Raw genomic sequence first — 17,981 nt, 5'->3', positions numbered from 1 at the left:
TCACCAAATCCAATTGCTTTTTCTCAAGTCCTCCTTGGTCTTAACCTCTTTGTATCACATGACATAGAGGACCTGCTCCTGCTTCCCGAAACTCCGTCCTCTCTTGGGTCTCCTTCCACTTCCTGGATGACAGCTTCACTGAGTCTTTTTTCTACCCCCCAAAGGAGGCATTCCACAGAATACTTTTCTTCTTTCTCTTCCCTAGCTTGCATGATGTTCTCCTCTTCTCCTTTATCTTCTCTAAATGAATGCCTCCTAAATTGACATTTCTAGCCCTAACTTGCATCTCAGTTGCCTACTGGACATTCCAGCCTCGACGTCTCAAACATCTGAAACTCAACAAATCTCAAAATGAACTCATGACCTTTTCCTCTAAGCCTCAGTTTCCTCATCTGAAAAACAAAGGGATTGGACTAGACAAATTCTTTTTCAAAATTAGGAGTCTAGTATGCACTAGATGCTGGGGGACAGAATACTAATAAAAACACAGACCTTGCATTCAGAGAACATACGATCTAAGGAGTGGGGAAGATACATAAACAATTATGTAATACAAGGCAGAATGAAATGTTAAAATAGATAAGAGTGGCTAAATCTGGCATGAAGGCTTGAAGAAAGCTTCACAAGAGGGAGTGTTTGGGCTGAGCCTTGAATGATGACTAGCATCTCAACAGGAAGAGGAAAAAAAGGATATTTCTGGCTGAACGTACAGCATGAACAAATTGTAAACTCAGAGAAGCATGTAAGTTCATGGTGCACATATGGAAGAATATACTAGAAGACAAGGCTGGAAAGAAAGGTTAAGACCAAGATCACAGAAGATCCTGAATCTTATAAGGGCTTCATGCTTTCTCTAAAGGGTTTATCTACTTGCCAGTCCTAGTCCACGTGCCAACTCCAACTGATTGATAGTGGCTGCCAAAAATACTATGCTAAAAAATACTGTGAACCTAGATGGAGACTTGTTGGGAAAGCATGACGACTGATTAGTAAAGTAGGCCCAGGGCACCATAATGTATATGCATAAGGTGTAAGGCAATAGGGAGCTATCGAAGGGTTTTGAGCAAGGGAATGGTATGACCAAACATGTGTTTTACTTGTACCATTCTGGCAGCAGTGTAAAGGATGACAAAGCAAGAAGATAACTAGAGAAGGGAAGATCAGTCAGGAGGCCGCCATAATAAGCCAGATGATGATGATGATGATGATGATGATGATGATGATGGTGATGATGGTGATGATGGTGATGATGGTGATGATGAAGAAGCAGCAGATGAATTAGAGCAGAGGAATTTAAAAAAAAAAAGAGACAGATGGAAGAGACAATGAAAGACAGAATCAAAATGACTCAGACTGTGAAGATAGAAGGGAGCAAGAGGGGGGAATAGAAATGTGTCAAGGTTTCAAGGGATTTAACCTAGGTCACTTAGATAGACTGCAATGCCATTAACTAAGACAGGCACATTGAGGGAAGAGCATCGTAATGCCTGCTTTTCATTCCAGATCCTCCAATCACTTTCCTCGGGATGCATGGCTTTCAAGCGCCCTTGAGTACACTCGGAGAGAAAAAGCAGGACATGCATTGCCTGATGGCCCCAGCCAGCATTTATATAACCCTACATATAAACCTACTGTTCTTCCTTTTGCCAGATTGCCAAAGAAATATCCATCAACATCTGATCCTAGAAACAACGGGCGAAGAAACCTTTGAATGTTAGTGCTCTCAAAAGATGATTATTCCCACTTAGATAGTGCTTTCTATTTACAGGGAACGTTCACATACCTTATTTCTCTCATGCTTACCCTACCAGGTAGGATGGGAAAAGATCATCCCCATCTTACAGATGTTAACAGCCATAACTCATATTTATTAAGCACTTGCTATGTACAAGACTGCTCTAAATACATGTAGTCATGCATTTAATTCTCACAAGAACCCCAGAAAGTAGATACTATTATCCCCAATTTACAGATAAGAAAACAGGCCCAGAGATGTCAATTAACTTGCCCAAGGCCACACAGCTAGAAAGCAGCGGAGCTGGGATTTGAACCTGGCCAGTCTGACTCCAGAGCCTGCACTCTTATCTACCACTCTATATGTCTTACTGTATAAGATTAGGCACAGAGAGGCTGCCTGACTAGCCAAAATTACTAGGCTCTGTCAACCAGTTAGTGATAAAATCTACAACCAAGGCCCAGGTCTGGCTAACACTTAATCCAGAGCTCTTTCTATTACTCTGCATTGCTTACCAAGATGAACTGACCTCTCCCACCGGGCTGGCAGATTATTTTGACCTTTTTCCTCTTTGACCTTTGTCACCTCTGCTGGACAAAGGCTCTGCATTCTGTTATCAGTCTCTTGCTGTGGAGCCTCTTACAACTCTTCACTAGAATCAGACGCAGGCCTCTATTTGGAGGAAAGAAGTGATGACCTCAGTTATATCCCCAGCTGAATGACTCCCATTTCCAAACAACCAATATCTCGGGGCAGATCACACTGGCTCTACACACAGGCTTATTGAGCACACGTCTCCCCGGACTACCTGCCCAGGGCAAGCAGCAAGCAATGGTAGCACTGGGGCCAGGCTTCTCTGTCGAAGAGAAGAAACAAGGACAGAAAAACACATTGAAAAAGCAGTTGCTATAGCAGTCAGGTAGAGAGGTGGCCTGCAGCCATGAGATCCTCACATTCAAGGCTGCAATAGACAACGATGCTCAAAAAACATAAGGTTTCTGTTTCTCTACCAGTGGGCAAGAACAAAAGTCCAGCTCCTTTATGCTGGAACGGTTAGGGGTGGGAGGAGGTCATGTGTGGTATTATAGAGAGACAGTGAACTGGGAGTCAGGAGACGAGGCTCTGCTTCTATTTCACTGTGTGACTTTGGGCAAGTCACTTCACCTCTCTGGGTCTGTTTGCTCCTCTGAAAAAAATGAGGGACGAGGTGAACTAGATGATCTCTGAAGTTTCTTTTCAGCTCTGACTTGACATCACTCTGCTTTTCAGCAACCTGAGTAAGTGTTGCTGGAATACTTTATCCAGTATCCATAGTCAACCAAAAGAAAAATCAACTAGAACCAAGGGAAAGAAGAATTAGATAAAACAAAAACGACCTTTGTGGAAGGCTGCAAATTAGGTAATATACAGGCAGTATACCCAGCACAGTGCCTGAAGCACAATTAATATGCTCAAAAATGTTACAAATATAATTATTACTACTACTAATTTTCCAGGGAGTGTACAGATATAACCAAAAATTATAGTGAATTCTTGCTCCTAAATTTGACTATTTTTTGCACATCTGACTTTGTTCCAGGTTTACAGTGTTTAAAAGGTCTTAGGGGGACCCTAAATGAGCAGCGGCACCAACTGTCCTTCACGTCAATGGACAGTCATGACGGTAAAACGAGAACCCAACCCCAAAGGAAGATCAAGAGACAACAGCAGTGGGAGGGGCCGGGATTAATCCCCGGTTCACTGTAAACTGACCCTGACCGTGGAGAGGGGGCTACAAAAACAACAGGTGCGGACCACAGTGTACTCTGCAAATTGTTTTTCAGGACAGACCCAAAGCAGGGAGTAAGAAATTTGGGAAGATGATCCTAGCCTGGTTTCCACGTGTGTCCATCTGAGCAAACACAGCACCGGCTGTGAGGTATGGCCAAACACAGCCGGTCAGGAGACCTGTGACACAGCAGGCTTCGCATTCCACTCTACAAATCCAATATAGCCTTAGCCTAAAGGTCACCCCTGACCTCCTCTGTCCAAGACAGCACTGCCCTGAGAGCCTGAGGGAGGACAGCCACAGGGCTGAGAGGCAATCCTTTCTCTTTGCTCACTGGCCAGAAACCCCACAGACAAACACGGAAACATGACCTTGGCTTGGTGCTGGCTTGCAGGGCTATTCTGAGGAGAGCTGAACTGGAAAGTCCAGTGAGCTGCCATGCAGCAGAATGGAAACCAAAGGTAAAACCAGCTCCTTTCCTCGGTGTGCCCTGACATTCCTCTAAGGACTGGGAGCATGAGCAATAGGGACAAATGCCCACGTGAAGCAGCAGCCAGCAGCAGCGTCAGCCCAAATTGCTAAGGGTGAAAGTGCTGAAGGTAATAAAGCCCTTGTGCACATGACCCTCAGCAACATTCCTGCAGGGTGCAGAGAATAAAGGGCAGCTGAGAAAATAGAGTGCAGCGACAGGCACACACACTCAAGTGCCTGGAACTTAAAAAAGGAAACTCTTAACAAATGCAAACTGACAAGGAACAGGTGGTGATATGAAGAGGACCCTTTGTTACAATCTCCCCTAGAACTTGGAACAAGTGACCTTCCACAGCTAATTTCTAGGGTTGCTGTTTCTTTGGGTTGCTGTTTGTTTTAGAAATGCCCTCCTAGCCAGCACCTCCCAGGGAACAAGGATTATTACAGAAAACATGACCTTAGCCTTTTCGATTCTCTCAACTCTAAGACTAAGTACGGTACTGCCTACTTATGCACAATGCTTGGGAATGTGCATGGAAGCCTCCCAATGGCCTCAGTGGGGGGGACACCCCCACCCCATGTCTGCGAAGTCACATGACAGAGGCCTTGGCCCTGGAAGGCTGCACTTAAAGGAGGCCTTCCTCTAGTGACTGATGGCTTAGGCCCCAGAGCAAAGTCAATCCCCAAAGAGAGTGTAGCTGGTCTTGGAAAGGAGAGAGGTTTACCATATCCCAGAGATATAGGCAGAAGTGTCTATTTTTTTTTCTGTCCAATTGCTGATGTGTAAGGCAAGGCACAATGGAAATCTACTCCCCCAAGCAGCACATTTTCCACCACACTGTGCTTCTCCTTTAGCAAAGGTACTCGTCTGCTTTAAATCTGTCTTTCTCCTAGGAACCCTTGCACCTCCAATGATTATCTAACCCTGGTAACAGGTGGCACTTGAGAAAGTTGCACTCCCCTCAATCGCAAGAAACTAATCGCAAAAAGTGAAAAATAAATCCACGCACCTGTCTCTGCCCACCCCCAAATCATTCCTTTCATACTTCTGTCATGTACTCACTGGTTTCCTAGGCTACCAGTCTCAAGATAGCTGCACCCCCATGGAGCCAGCCCATTGAGGAAGAGCAGCAATAATTAAGGCAAGAGGTCCCTAAAAAGCCAAGCTTCCTACCCCTGACAGCCCTCCTCCAAATTCTTCAGAAAGAACTGGGTGATTTAAGGTAACTTTCAAATTACCCAAAGCTGTCCCTAGGCCTCAAACAGCCAAGCAACACTGCCCCACAGATATTACATGGGTGCCAACTTTACTGAATCAATATTTTGCCCACTGCATGAAACAAAGATGCCAGAGAAGCTTTTCTTGGGTGAGACACTTGAAGCTATCGTCATATATCTAATCCCTATCATCTTGTCCCAACATCAGGCACCCAAGCTCACAGCAGCAGCAGCCATAATGATAATGATGATGGTCATTGTCATCACCATCATCACAGCTAAAATTTATTGAATGTTTACTATGTGCCAGAAACTATCTTAAGTGCTTTATTAGTCTTTTCTCATTTAATCCTTACAACAGCCCTGCAGAGTAGGTACAATTATTATTCCGTTTTACAAATATGGAAACTTAGGCTCAGAGAGGTTAAGTAACCTGCCCAGGGCTACACAGCTAGTGGTAGGATTTGAACCCAGGCCCCTTACCACCCTAGAGTCTGTATTCTTACCCAGTATGCCACTGCTACCTTGAAATATATAGTATAAATACTATTACTACGAAAAACTGCTAACATTTATTGAGTCCTCACAATGAGCGAGAATTTCTACTAAACACTTGATTTCAATTATTTCATTTAATCTTCACAACAACTCTATCAGGTAGGAAGGATTATTATTCCCATTTTACAGATGAGTGAAACTGAGTTCCACAGCAGATAAGTAACATAGCTAAGGTCACGAGGTGATGGAACTCAAATGCAAACCCCAGAAATATGATTCAAAAGCTCAATCCATTAAGCTGAACTTACATTAGGAAAAGGAGGCATTTCGACTGCCCTACTTAGTCAGGCTCCCTGCTCTGTCCCAATCCAAACCTATAGGGTCCCAGTGAGAATTTGGCAAGTAAACGCCAATGAGGGGCCAGCCCCGTGGCTGAGCGGTTAAGTGCGCGCGCTCCGCTGCCGGCGGCCCGGGTTCGGATCCCGGGCGCGCACCGACGGACCGCTTCTCCGGCCATGCTGAGGCCGCTTTCCACATACAGCAACTACAAGGATGTGTAACTATGACATACAACTATCTACTGGGGCTTCGGGGAAAAAAAGGAGGAGGATTGGCAATAGATGTTAGCTCAGAGCCGGTCTTCCTCAGCAAAAAGAGGAGGATTAGCACGGATGTTAGCTCAGGGCTGATCTTCCTCACACACAGAAAAAAAAAAAAAACGCCAATGAGGAAGCCTGTCTAGCCCCTCTGTGTACTGTACATGCCAGCGACTGTGATCTGATTAATCTAGGAAAGGAACATTAAGACTCTTTCTAGAAGTCTCTCCTCACTCCCATTTTCCCTCAACCTGATTTCTGAAGAAAGCACCTCACATCCAGCAGCCTCTGCTAATGCTCTGTCCAGAACATCTAATAAGTGTTTACCCAGAGCTCCCAGAGCCATAGTTAAGGGCTTTAATGTGCAATCTGGCTCCGCGCCTTATTTAATCAGCACCTGAATGAAATGTCTCTTTGCTAGCAACAGCCAGAGCACAGTCAGTCAGAGTCTTTCTGCAAACACAGCTGGTCGATTGGCACAGGCGATTCAATTCACAGGCAAAATACACCCTGAGTTGATACCACCAGTGATGTGTGATGGAGATAGGGAGACTGAAGGCACTGGGATGGAATTAGAATGGGCTCATGCTTCCTTTCTCCTCCGGACAATCTTGCTTCTCCCTTTTCTACCCACCTAAACACCTGCCCACAGGGCATAGCTTGGACTGTTTCTGCCAACAGGCCAATCCTCTCTAACCTCCTGGCTCCTGCCATCCATTCCCTTCCCTCAGAACCACCCAGCCCAGGACAAGACTCATCCTCCCCTTCCTCCCTCTGGCATTTCCTCAGGCAGAAAGGAACCAGAGCCAACCAGGAGATCCCCTAAACCCTCCCCTTCAGGATCTCAGGCTGGCAACAGGTCCAAGATCCTTGCCACACCATGCACTGACAGATGTGCAAGCCATGCCCTGTTGAGCGGGCAGCTCTTTCCCTGGAAAAGAGCTGAGTAAACAGAGAGGATTGGTGCCCAGAAGAGGAGGAGTCCTCCCCAGGCCTTTGGATTGCACCTCTGTATCCACACACCTTGGAGGGAGACTCACCCTGGGGGTCAGCCAGTAGGGTAGCAAGACACTGGTAACCACAGTTCTGTGGTTGGGGGAGTGGGGGGAGTGGGGAAGAGGCTAAAAACTGGGCAAGGACCATGGGAAAGGCCACGTGCTCAAAAAAATTGGGACATACCCACCGATTAGAGATCAAGTTAGGATAACAAGGCCCTTTTTAAAACTCACCTCTCCCCCATGCCCAGATGACTCTACAAATCATTCACACTTCAGCATGAACCTCTTCAATGGAACAGTAGTTCTCCCTAATTCCTTTAAGGATATCACCTCCTCTGCTGAAATAGGCATTTTGAACTGTAGAAGGGATTATTTTGGAGCTTGGAGTACTCTAGAAAGAGGCAAGCTTGGATGGGGTGGGTCGAGGGAGAGACTGGAAGCAGGGAAGAAGGAATAGGAAAAAGAAAGATAGAAGGATAGCATCACATTGCATCAATTCTGCTGCGGACCTTAGTGAGGGCAGCAACTATCCCATGAGCCACTGAAAATCCTCTTCTGGTCACAGGTGGGATGCCTGCTATCTCATTTCCTATATTTAATGTCTGCTCACTCTCATCAATGGTCTATGTGTCTGTCCTTGACAGGGTGGACCCTACTTGGGACAGCACAGAGAACACAATTCTCTGTTTCACAAGCTGCCTATTGAGGATTGGTGGGTAACCGCAGTTGTCTTACTAACAGCTCAGAAATGACAGAACATTCGTAGAGTTTTACTTGGTTTGCCAAAGGAGAAATAAGAAGAAATCTGCCCCTGATAGCAATATGCAAATAACTCAAGGTTACAGTTGAGCCACTTTCCTGCGAAAGAGGAAGCAACTCTGTGCCTTTGCACATATCATTTCCCATGCCTAAAATTTCCATCCTTCCTGCAACACCCAATGAACTCCTACTCATTCATTCTCACATGTTTATTGAGCACCTACTGTGAGCCAGGCGCTGTTAGAGGCACTAGAATAGAAAACAAGACAAACAAGGGTCCCTGCTCTCATGGAGCTAACGTGTCACCTTCATGAGCCAGCTCAAATGTTACCTCCTCTAGGAAGCTTTCCTCAATTGCACTAGAAAAAAAACACTCTATCCTCTATGCTTTGTTGAAATCTGTTACTGTAATGTTATGTTGTAATTTAGTTGATCTCTTTTCTTGCCTGTCTCATCTAAACTGTGAGCAACATAAGGGCAAAGAATGTTTCTTATCTGTCTTTGAATCTCCAGTGCCTGGCACAATGTTTGACACACAATAGGCATTTGATAAATGTTTGTTGAACGAATGCAAGAATGAATCAATTCCCATGAGCATTTAAAACAAGAGTCCTGCAAACAGAGAGTTAGCATGCAATATCTATGTTTCAATATTTCCTCTTGTTAGTTACTGAAAATGTTAGAGACTGAAAGGAAGGAGGGTATGTAGGAGGACTGAAAGGTGATGAAGGAGGCCTGGCTGAAATACTCCGCTGACATAACTCCCAGTCACCAAGCAAGCCACTGGAACTCTAAAGCTACCTTAAACATCCACCTCACAACAACTTGGGGCCCTCAACCTCTAATTTCGGCCACATTATTTAACATCTATAGAAACACTGAGGTGCTGCCAGAAGACTAAATGCCCTGCCCACAGACCACCCAGATTCATGCCAGTCACAATGAGCATTTGAACCAACTTTCCATCTAATACTTTAGCCACTAGATAATGTCTCTCAAAGTGGGGTCCAAGGCTCACATCACTTGGAAGCTTCTAATAAATGCAGATTCCAATCCTTGCCCTATACCTACTCAGATTCTCCGTGTAGACAGCCAGGCATTTGCATTATAACAAGCTTCCAAGGAAATCTTTCTCAAAGAAAGTTCGAGAATCACTGCTCTTCACATCCAGTCTCTTCATGTGCACTCAGCCAGTTACTGGCAGAAGAGAAGCACCTAAGACTACACATTCTCAATTTAACAAAATATATGAAAGACCATGGAGGTGTTAATTAACTCGATAGGGGAAATCCTTTCACAACCTACACGTTTATCAAATCATCATGTTCTACACTTTAAATATCTTACCCTTTTCTTTGTCAAATATACTTCAATAAAGCTGAAAAAATAAAGTAAAAAAAAAAAAGATATGAAAGACCAGGAAAAGTTGAGAAACCTGGCTCTTCCTGCAGAGGGTATTTCAATGAGGCATGATGACAATGAGCTACTCACTGAAAAATACAGATGGGGAGATAAAGGCAAAAAGTGAGTCACTAGCCTAATAACACTTTCTTAAATGTATACGATATTAAAGAAGGAAAAGAAGAAAGCAGATATGTCCACATGCCTACCAAGGGATTAAGACCAAGATCCAACAGCATAATTTCCTCCTGGATGAAAGCAAGCAGATACTTTGTGCAGAAAGCGGGCTGCAGTTCTAATAACCAGGTCTTTGTGATGGAAATTCAACTAAAAGATGTGGGAGCTAGAGCTGAAACCACCTCTCTCCTCTGGCTATTTCAAAAAACAGACAGGACATTCTCCTAATGGGCACAAGAGACATAGGAACTGTGCCCATGAGACCTCAAAGGAACATAGACAGGGCCACCAGAGAGAAAAGAAAAAAGGGAAGAAGAAAGTGAGCTCTGTCAGTCAGTCAGTCAGCACTACCTAGGCACACGTTAAACAATTAATGTGCATGTTTGGTATTGTGTTAAGCTCTGCAGGGAGTTACAAAGAAAAAAACACTACTCTGTTCCGTAAAAAAAAAACTATTCATGCTAATGATGGAGACTGAACAAAATGCAAAAATAAGCGACCGAGCAAACACTTACAGAATTACATGCACAGATACAAACGTTTATGTTAAAGAGCCATATAGTCTGAGGAATGTTCAGAGGGTTGGGAAAGGAGGACAAAAGGTGTTACAAGAATGACTGCAATAACTGGAGTCAGGTCAGGGTCATCTGGAAAGTTTAACAGAGGAGAATCTTCAGAGAGGAGTACCTACAGAAGGGAGGAACACACGACAAATCCCACGAAGATGGCACATCTATGGCAAAGGGACAAAAATCCAGGGAGCCTGTGGGATCACCCCCTGAGTAGGAGCCAGCAACATAACTGTTACTTAAAAGCAAGCCCCATGCTGGGTTGTATTAACAGGTGCATAGCAAGAAAAGGCTGGGAAGTAAATCTTTCCTTTCTGCTGGGTGTGGGCTGGACCTCTGGTAAGAGTCCCAGCATCCAGTTTTATAGGCTGTGCATTAGAAGGGTATGCAGGCACGGGCAAGGATCCAGAGAAAAGCAACAGAAATGATTAGAGGAATGGATTCTAACAGCTATCAAGAAAGGTGAAAAGGAGTTGAGGTTTGTCAGTTTCTGAGTCTGAGGTAAAAATATATTGGTCATCTGCCAGCTGTGATGAGCTTTGCCCAGCATCTCTGTTTAAGTGACCACATAGTTATTCAGAGGATTAAAATGCTTTGTTTCCATGTAGTCTGTTTCCTGGAGAAGATTGAGATAGGAAAAGGTTAAATAATTTGCTCAGGTTCCTGTAGCAAGCCATGAGCAAAACTAGCAACAGAATTTTAAATCCCAGGGCTGTCTGTGGGTGGTTTAATCCACACCACTTCTCTTTATAATGGACGCCCCCAAAAGACTGTAACAATGAAAGATGGAAAAATTCTCTGCAAATTTCCTTGGGGGGGGGAAATAAAACAAACTAAAAACGAATGTCATGCCTCACTGCTGAGGCCCATATAAACATCATTCCCTGGTGTCCCCCTGGACTGATGACACAGGACACAGTTCATCTGATAAGCTGTCAGCAGATGGCTGGATCCCTCATTGTACCCATTACCCACTAATGTCAATTTCAAGCAGGAGCAATTATCAGTGCTCCAGACAACAGATGGGGGTGAGGAGGTGTGGCTGGTCTGAAATCAAGTGTCTGTAGGGGGTGAGGGGGACGACCAAAATCCTAGTTCTCAAATCCATCAGGTTCTCTCTAAAACAAATCCATCACAGAGCAAATGGAACACACCAGTGTATTTTCAGTTAGCTCCAAAAGGCATCACAGAAAGCTCAGAACTGTTTTGAATACATGCCATTCCACACTTTGAACAAGGAAGAAGAAAATCAAACAGTGAACTAAAAAGCAGGTAAAGCCATATCCAGTGGAAATTAGACTTCTAATACAGTATTGTAAAGAAGACAGAAAATCAAGTAACAATAGCAACTCTAAAAAAGGATGGGGCTCACTCAGCATTACTGGCTAAAATCCATTGGCTTGGGGCTCCAAGGTCAATAGCATCAATTACTATTTGCCAAACGTCCAGCCTGGATCCAGCCTGCCTTGTACACACAGACATCGAGGGTTAAACGTCGTATGTTGCGCCGCAGTAAGTTCAGGGCCCAATCAGGGGATGTTGACACAGACACATACAGAACCAACAGGAATTGGACAATTAGACAAGACACCCAAAATGGGATCTTTTTAAGTTCCTCAGACAGAGACAATATAACTGGATGCTAGAGAGATAAAGGGCCACTAATTTAAGACCACCAGTCTTTACAGATACAATCAGCCAAAGTGTCTGACATTTCAACCCTTCTGCTGAGAAACTGTAGATTTTAGGACTTAAATAGCTATGAGAATCTCTTCCTCCTAAAGCCTCGATCCTACTGTGGCAGCTCAGTTTTAAAGCCACCTCTGCCACTAACTTGCTGGGTGATTTTCGGTAAACAGCATAACCATTCAGTAAATTCATTCCCTGTCACCCATACCTGCCAAAATAATATGCACAAGGGGACTATCCATGCTTGAAGAAATATGTATTGGTGTAATTGCTAAACACGACTGATATCAGCAAGGGGCTTGACAATGGTGTGTTAATCTTGGTACTTGCTGATCCTGAGAACCTTCAAGCATCTCCGGCTTGAGCTATGATGTGAGGTGGTGCTGCTGCAATCATACAAGCTTCTATCAGTCCACAGTCCCAGGACCTTTGAGAAATCAGACGAGACCAAAAAGAAAGCCGACAGCGGAATATTAATCAAGAACAGAACTCAGACGCAAGAACTGCCCTTCCTTATGCTTCTCAAGTTGGCAGTCACCCAAAAGCAGCATGGCTCTGACAAGGGTCTGTGTAACAAAGCTTTGGGAATAAATATTTTACAGACTGAAAAATGGGAGATGGGGAGACGAAGCAATTTCCCTCCAACTCTTCTATTTCCTGGCCTAGAGCAATACCGTCCTTGTTACAGACAAACTTACACTGACTCTGAGGAACAAGGCCTTTCATATGAAGCCAAAATTGAGTCATCCTGTTGAGAGACATATATTAGAAATGTTTCTGCTAAGCTACCCCTTTCATTTCAGCTAACATCTTCCTTTCCTTATCAGGACCTCTGAACTCCACAGAATTTACTGCCATAATATAGCCTAATTCAGCTAATTCACTTGCCAAAGCATTTATTTGTATTCAACATCTCCCCTTTGGAATATACACAGTCATGGGAAACATTTTAACATCTCTTTCTTCAGATCCATGCTAATCTATCATAGCCCTAAATGAGATAATGCATGTGAAAGTGCCTTATAAACAGTAAAGTGCTAGATAAATGTAAAGTATTATTAACCATATTTATTATCATTAGTCATTGCTGCAACCAAGTCAGAAAATTGTTTCCAACCATCTGTTGTTAAAGTTTTTTGAAGGACTCACATCAAATTTTAGAAATCCATACATTCCTGTTACCCAGGAAGAGACACAGACAGGGTATAGAATGTTAGATTCATCAAAGGCTAGGACCCCTTGTAGGCCAGAGGTTACTATTTAAATGACGCAAAGCAGGGACAGGAGTAAAGGGCAAAAGAGTATAATCCCGGTGGGGCTCAAGAAAATTCCTGAGCACGACTCTGTCCTCTGCCCGTGCCCTATAGCTTCAAAGTTAAGCTAAGCACAGGACAATAGAAAAAGCACAGGTGACAGCAATCAGTCCATAGTCCCGCAAACATCCATCTCTCTGCAGCAGCCAGCCCCAAGTGCCATCATTATCTACACGTATCCCCAAGGGTGGCCTGGTCAGGTTTATTCTACTGGGGAGACATAGGGAGCAAAAGATGAACAAGGATGAAAAGACGAACAAGGCCACCTAACCTCAGCAAAGAAGAAACTAGCTCCCTTTTTCCGCACAAGGAGGCTAAAAGCATTTCCAGAATATCTCTGTGTTGCATCCCCAGCCACTGCTCATGGAGAAAAGAATCACAGGACATAGACTGTCAAGAGCTAGGAGTGCAACTGTGCCTTGTTTTGCAGATGGGCAAAGTGAGGCCCAGGAAGAATACTTTCCCCAAAGTCACACAACGAATTAATGCCAGAACTAAGTCTCCAGAGTCTTTTAAAAGCCTCTAAAAACCTTTCCACTAAAAAGCATGGTGCTGCCAGATTTGACATCATCACATGAGCAGCAGCCCCAGTCAAGATGAATTTAGTCTTTTGTTGACCTTCTAGATATGTGGTTGCCAGAGGCCTCAAGACCCCTTTGTACAAGAGGCACCCTCTGACCCTTACCACCTGCCATCCAAAAAAAAGCACTCCTGTCCCAAGAGCCTCACACAGCAGTGGCTGAGATGCGTTGTTTCCTCTCATCAACAAAAAGTCCATTCATAAAAAAGAAAGAAAGAGGACTGGCTCAAATTTACACAGAAGGTCTAGCCGGGAGAGCCCTGGCCTTCCTGTGAATGGCATCACTTCCCAAGAAGCCCTCTCTTAAAAAAACGCTGCCCACTCCAGCCTTGCTCGATGCTTACAGCCACTCAATCAGTAACAGCCTCATTATTCCAAAGCTATCCACGCCTCCTTGCCACATCTGCAAGATGGGAAGGGGCTTGAGGGCATTCACCACATTTTACAGATTGGGAAACTGAGGCCAGGAACCTGCAATCAAAGGAGTTCCTAGAACATAGAGCTAGCAAGCATCCGAGCCACAAGTAGGCAGCACCACGCTAATCAGCCTCGGCCTCCCCACAGCCTGCACTGCCATTCCACTGACAGCTTGCAACCTCCAAGAGGGTGGGTGAGTTTCCCAACCCAGATGCTAATTAATCTTTTGGCTGCAAGCAAGCGATCTCCCTTCCCTGGGCTATAACATGGAGATAATAATCTCAACCTTCTGCCCCACACAGAGTTGTCACAAGTCTCCTGAGAATAACCTTCTACAAATATAAAAGCAATAAAGATGCTAATGATAGGTTTCAAAACTGTCCCTGAATAAAACACACCAGGTTTTCCACAGCCTGAAATCTAAAAAAGATTTTTCCCTTTCTCCTCTTCCTCCTTCTCCATGATTTGTAGTTTTAGAACATCTCTCCACACAGGCTGAGTACAGAAAGACAGTCTCACTCTTGGTCCTCACCTAGATTATTTTTATGTATCTGGCAACTTTCCTTTTCAATCCTATTTGTGTTTCTTAGCACCACTAATGGGAGCTAATTAGCTCTCTGAGCACCCCTGGACCATGACCACAGAAGATAGAATAAGAGTGATAAGATAGAGAGGTTTGCAAAAAGTAAATACCCTCTCACCGTGGATAGAAATCATCAGCCCAAAGTTCATGAGTCAGCCTGGGGCCTGTTTCAGAGCGCACTTAGTAGGAGCTTGGTGCTGCTCCAACGCCTCAGAATTCAAAGGCAGACCTCACCATAAGAGCATGAACTCCCAAATGAAAGAGTCATTAAGAGAAACCCACAAAAGTATTTCCCCAAAGCACCACAGTGGAGACAAGGAACTTATCGTGACTATCTCCAGGAAAGAGTGTCACCAGGCCTCTGGGAAATTAACTGCAGCAGAGGGCACGGGGGCTGGGCTATGGGCCCCAGACGTGATTCAGAAAGGGCACCTGGTTGGGTTGGACTTCCTGCTTGCGAAAGGCCAGGCCAGGCCAAGGCCAGGGCTGGGAGGGGAGAGATAGCCGGCTTGAGTGCCAGTCGTTCCTAGGGCTCCAGCACAATATTCCTCACCTCCACTGTAGGGCTGATGCATTGTGCAAAGGTGAAAGAAAGCCAAATCTGAAATCCACACAAAACCAGCCATTCGTTGAAAAATCATTTTTAAGGGTCCCACTTCCCGCAGGGATGAGGTGCTCTACACTGCCAAGTGTCCTGAGCACACAAATGATTCTTAGCACTGAGGCTGCCCAGGAAAAAGCCAACAGACTCACATGCATCATGGTGACCAGGTGACAGGGGTTGAGCAGGTAGATGACGGTCTTGGTGGCGAACTTAAAGCCCACCTCCACCCCGAAGGTCAGGCACAGGGCTACTAAGAGCAGATTCTTGCTCAGGCTCTCCTTGCCTTCCTCTGGCCGCTGGGTCACCTGCTCTGGCTGGCAGCCACGGCCACCCCTACCGTCCTCCTTCGTCTGCCTCAGGATGTGCCGCAGGGCCACCAGGATCTCCAACAGAGCCAGGGTCAGGACCACCACACTTTCCAGCAGCCGCTGCTGCCAAGAAAGGAAGGCAGCACAGTCGGGGCCCCCATTGCCTGCAAAGCTGGGGTCCACGCCCCCATAGAGCCAGTCCAGGAGACTTTGGTAGCTATACCGGGACATGATGCAAAGTGGTTCCCCTCGACCACCGTGCAGGAAGCAAGAGCGAGATGGCACACAAACCCAGAGGGTTGGCCGGGTGGTGGGACATGTACGGAGGGCACACCCCCGCACCCGCACCCCCCTCCAGACACCGGGCACCTAGAGCAGGGGAGGGGAAGCTACACGCGAGGCCCAGGGTAAAGTGCTGGCTCTAACTTGTCCCCACGGCTGTCTGGGGAGCCCCCCGCGCTTCTCCAGTGGCCACCAACGAGGCAGGGTTGAAACGAGCCGTTGGCCAATCTAAAAGGAAGGAGAGGAAAAAAAAAGTCTCAAAGAGGCAATTGCATCGGGAATTACGAAGCGGGGAGGGGTAACTAGCGAGGGAAGAAAAGGGGAACAGGGGCAGTGGCGAAGCAAGCAAGGGTCAGGGGAAGCCGGAGGCCGGGAGGGTCAGGGCGAGGGCCGAGGGGACCCGGCAGTGCCGCGGGAGCGAACCAGGGGCGAGCAGGGTGAGAGCGAGGGGACACGCGGAGGCCAGGAGAGGAGCTAGCGGGGCCGGGCAGGCGGGAGGGCGACGGGGATGACCGGGACGCCGGACTCCTGGTCTCACGCACTCGCCACAGGGGATCTCTTACTCCTGCAACCGCGTGGCCTTCTGTGCCCCCAGCTAGTAACTTCGCCGCCGACGGGCCCCTCCAGCCAATTTAGAGCCGTCCCGGTCCAGCCTCCCGCCCCCGGGTACACCCCCGAGCCCCCAGCTCCACCCCCGGGCCCCAGACGCCCGCCCTCCGGGCAGCACCTCCCCCAGCCCGCGGCCCGCCCGGGACCTGCCCCCCTCGCGCAGGCAGTGGAGGGAGGAAGCCGGGAGGGAGGGAGAGAGGGCGGGAGGCCGGGCCAGCCAGGGGCTGGGCTACAGCCCGCCCCCTCCCTCCGCCCCGGCGCCGCATCTTCCCGCGCCTCCCGCCCGGCCCCGGGCACCGGCCGCCGCGCCCCTCGGGGCTCCACTCACCTGCAGCTCGGCCCGCGGCCCCGGCTCGGCGACCGCTCGGCTCCCGCACTCCCCGCGCCACGGCGCTCGGCTCCCTCGGCGGCCGCAGCAGCCGCCGCGGCGCACGGCTCCTCCTCCCGGTCTTCCTCCCCCTGCAGCAGCCGCGCTCGCTTCCTCCTTCTTCCACTCCCTCTCTCCTCCCCCTCGCCGCCGCCACCTCCCTCCTCCGGTCCTGCTCAGCCTCTTGCCCCCCACGCCCTCGGGCCACGGCCACCCCGCCTCGCCTGCTTCCCTCTTCTGCCTCGCCCACTGCCCCCACCGCTTCCACCATTCACACCTCCCACCCTCCCTCTTGTCGGCTCTCCCTCCCCCCTCCCTCCTCGGGGCTCAGTCTCCGCCTCCTTACCCTCCTCCCTGGCCTGCCTCGTATTCTGCACTCTCGGAGCCTGCACGCGTGCACATCCACCTTCCTTGACAACCGTGTACAGAATTCGCCCCCTCGGTGAGGCCTTTTTGATTGACTCCACCTCCTGCGACCAGGTTCTCTAAGGCACTTCGTTGTACACCGGGCACATAGTAGGCACTTAGCCGGCCCTCGCTAAGTTCTTGGGGAATGAATAAGCCTGTCTAGTGACAAGCAGTCGCGCAAGCTTTGCTTTGGAGTGCTTGCTGGGAATGACCTTCTCTTCTTCGCGTTTCCTCTTTTCTCCCCTAAAACAGTAGACTCGTGCAGGACCAGGAAGGCATCTTCCCTCACCTTTCTAGCTACAGTCCCACTCCCCACTTCAGTGCCCTGGACGGAGGCTTCTTTTCCCCTTCCCCGCTCTTGTCCATCCTGCTCTGCTCTAGTATTTTTCTCTCTTTAGCCTAGGCCACACAGCCCACCCCGGCCACTCCTCCCGTTTCTCCCGCCACGCCATCAATCGTAGACTAGCTGGAGAAAAAGAAGCTGCCCCTGACCTGTCGCCCTCCTCCCCCTCTGCAAGGGAGCAGCTGCTTTCCAAACTGCACGTGGCCAAGAGTCTTGCCGCTGAAAGGCCGGCCAGGACAATGTGGGTGTGGAGGGGCCCAAGAATTGGATAAGGGCGGCTGATTGAAA

The 17,981-nt window shown here is 47.5% G+C and overlaps 1 protein-coding gene across 5 annotated transcripts in view; it reads right to left on the bottom strand.

Annotated features, from left to right (window-relative positions):
- TMEM164 (transmembrane protein 164) overlaps positions 1-17,017 on the bottom strand; it is a 170,951-nt gene extending 153,934 nt beyond the window's left edge. For 2 of the 5 annotated variants that reach the window (XM_058536501.1, XM_058536504.1), the window contains exons 1-2: positions 16,509-16,609; positions 15,526-16,194 (exon numbers count right to left, since the gene is read on the bottom strand). In XM_058536501.1, coding sequence (XP_058392484.1) covers positions 15,526-15,915 — 390 coding nt within the window. In that variant the 5' untranslated portion in view covers positions 15,916-16,194; positions 16,509-16,609. Of the gene's footprint in view, positions 1-15,525; positions 16,195-16,508; positions 16,613-16,903 lie in introns of those variants that run through there. The other 3 variants (XM_058536503.1, XM_058536502.1, XM_058536505.1) reach the window with 3 other exon arrangements.
- Positions 17,018-17,981: the final 964 nt, after the last annotated feature.

Source organism: Diceros bicornis, chromosome X, assembly GCF_020826845.1.
Source record: "Diceros bicornis minor isolate mBicDic1 chromosome X, mDicBic1.mat.cur, whole genome shotgun sequence".
In the NCBI taxonomy this organism is placed as follows: Eukaryota; Metazoa; Chordata; class Mammalia; order Perissodactyla; family Rhinocerotidae; genus Diceros; species Diceros bicornis.
This window is presented reverse-complemented; position numbering and strand designations above follow the sequence as displayed.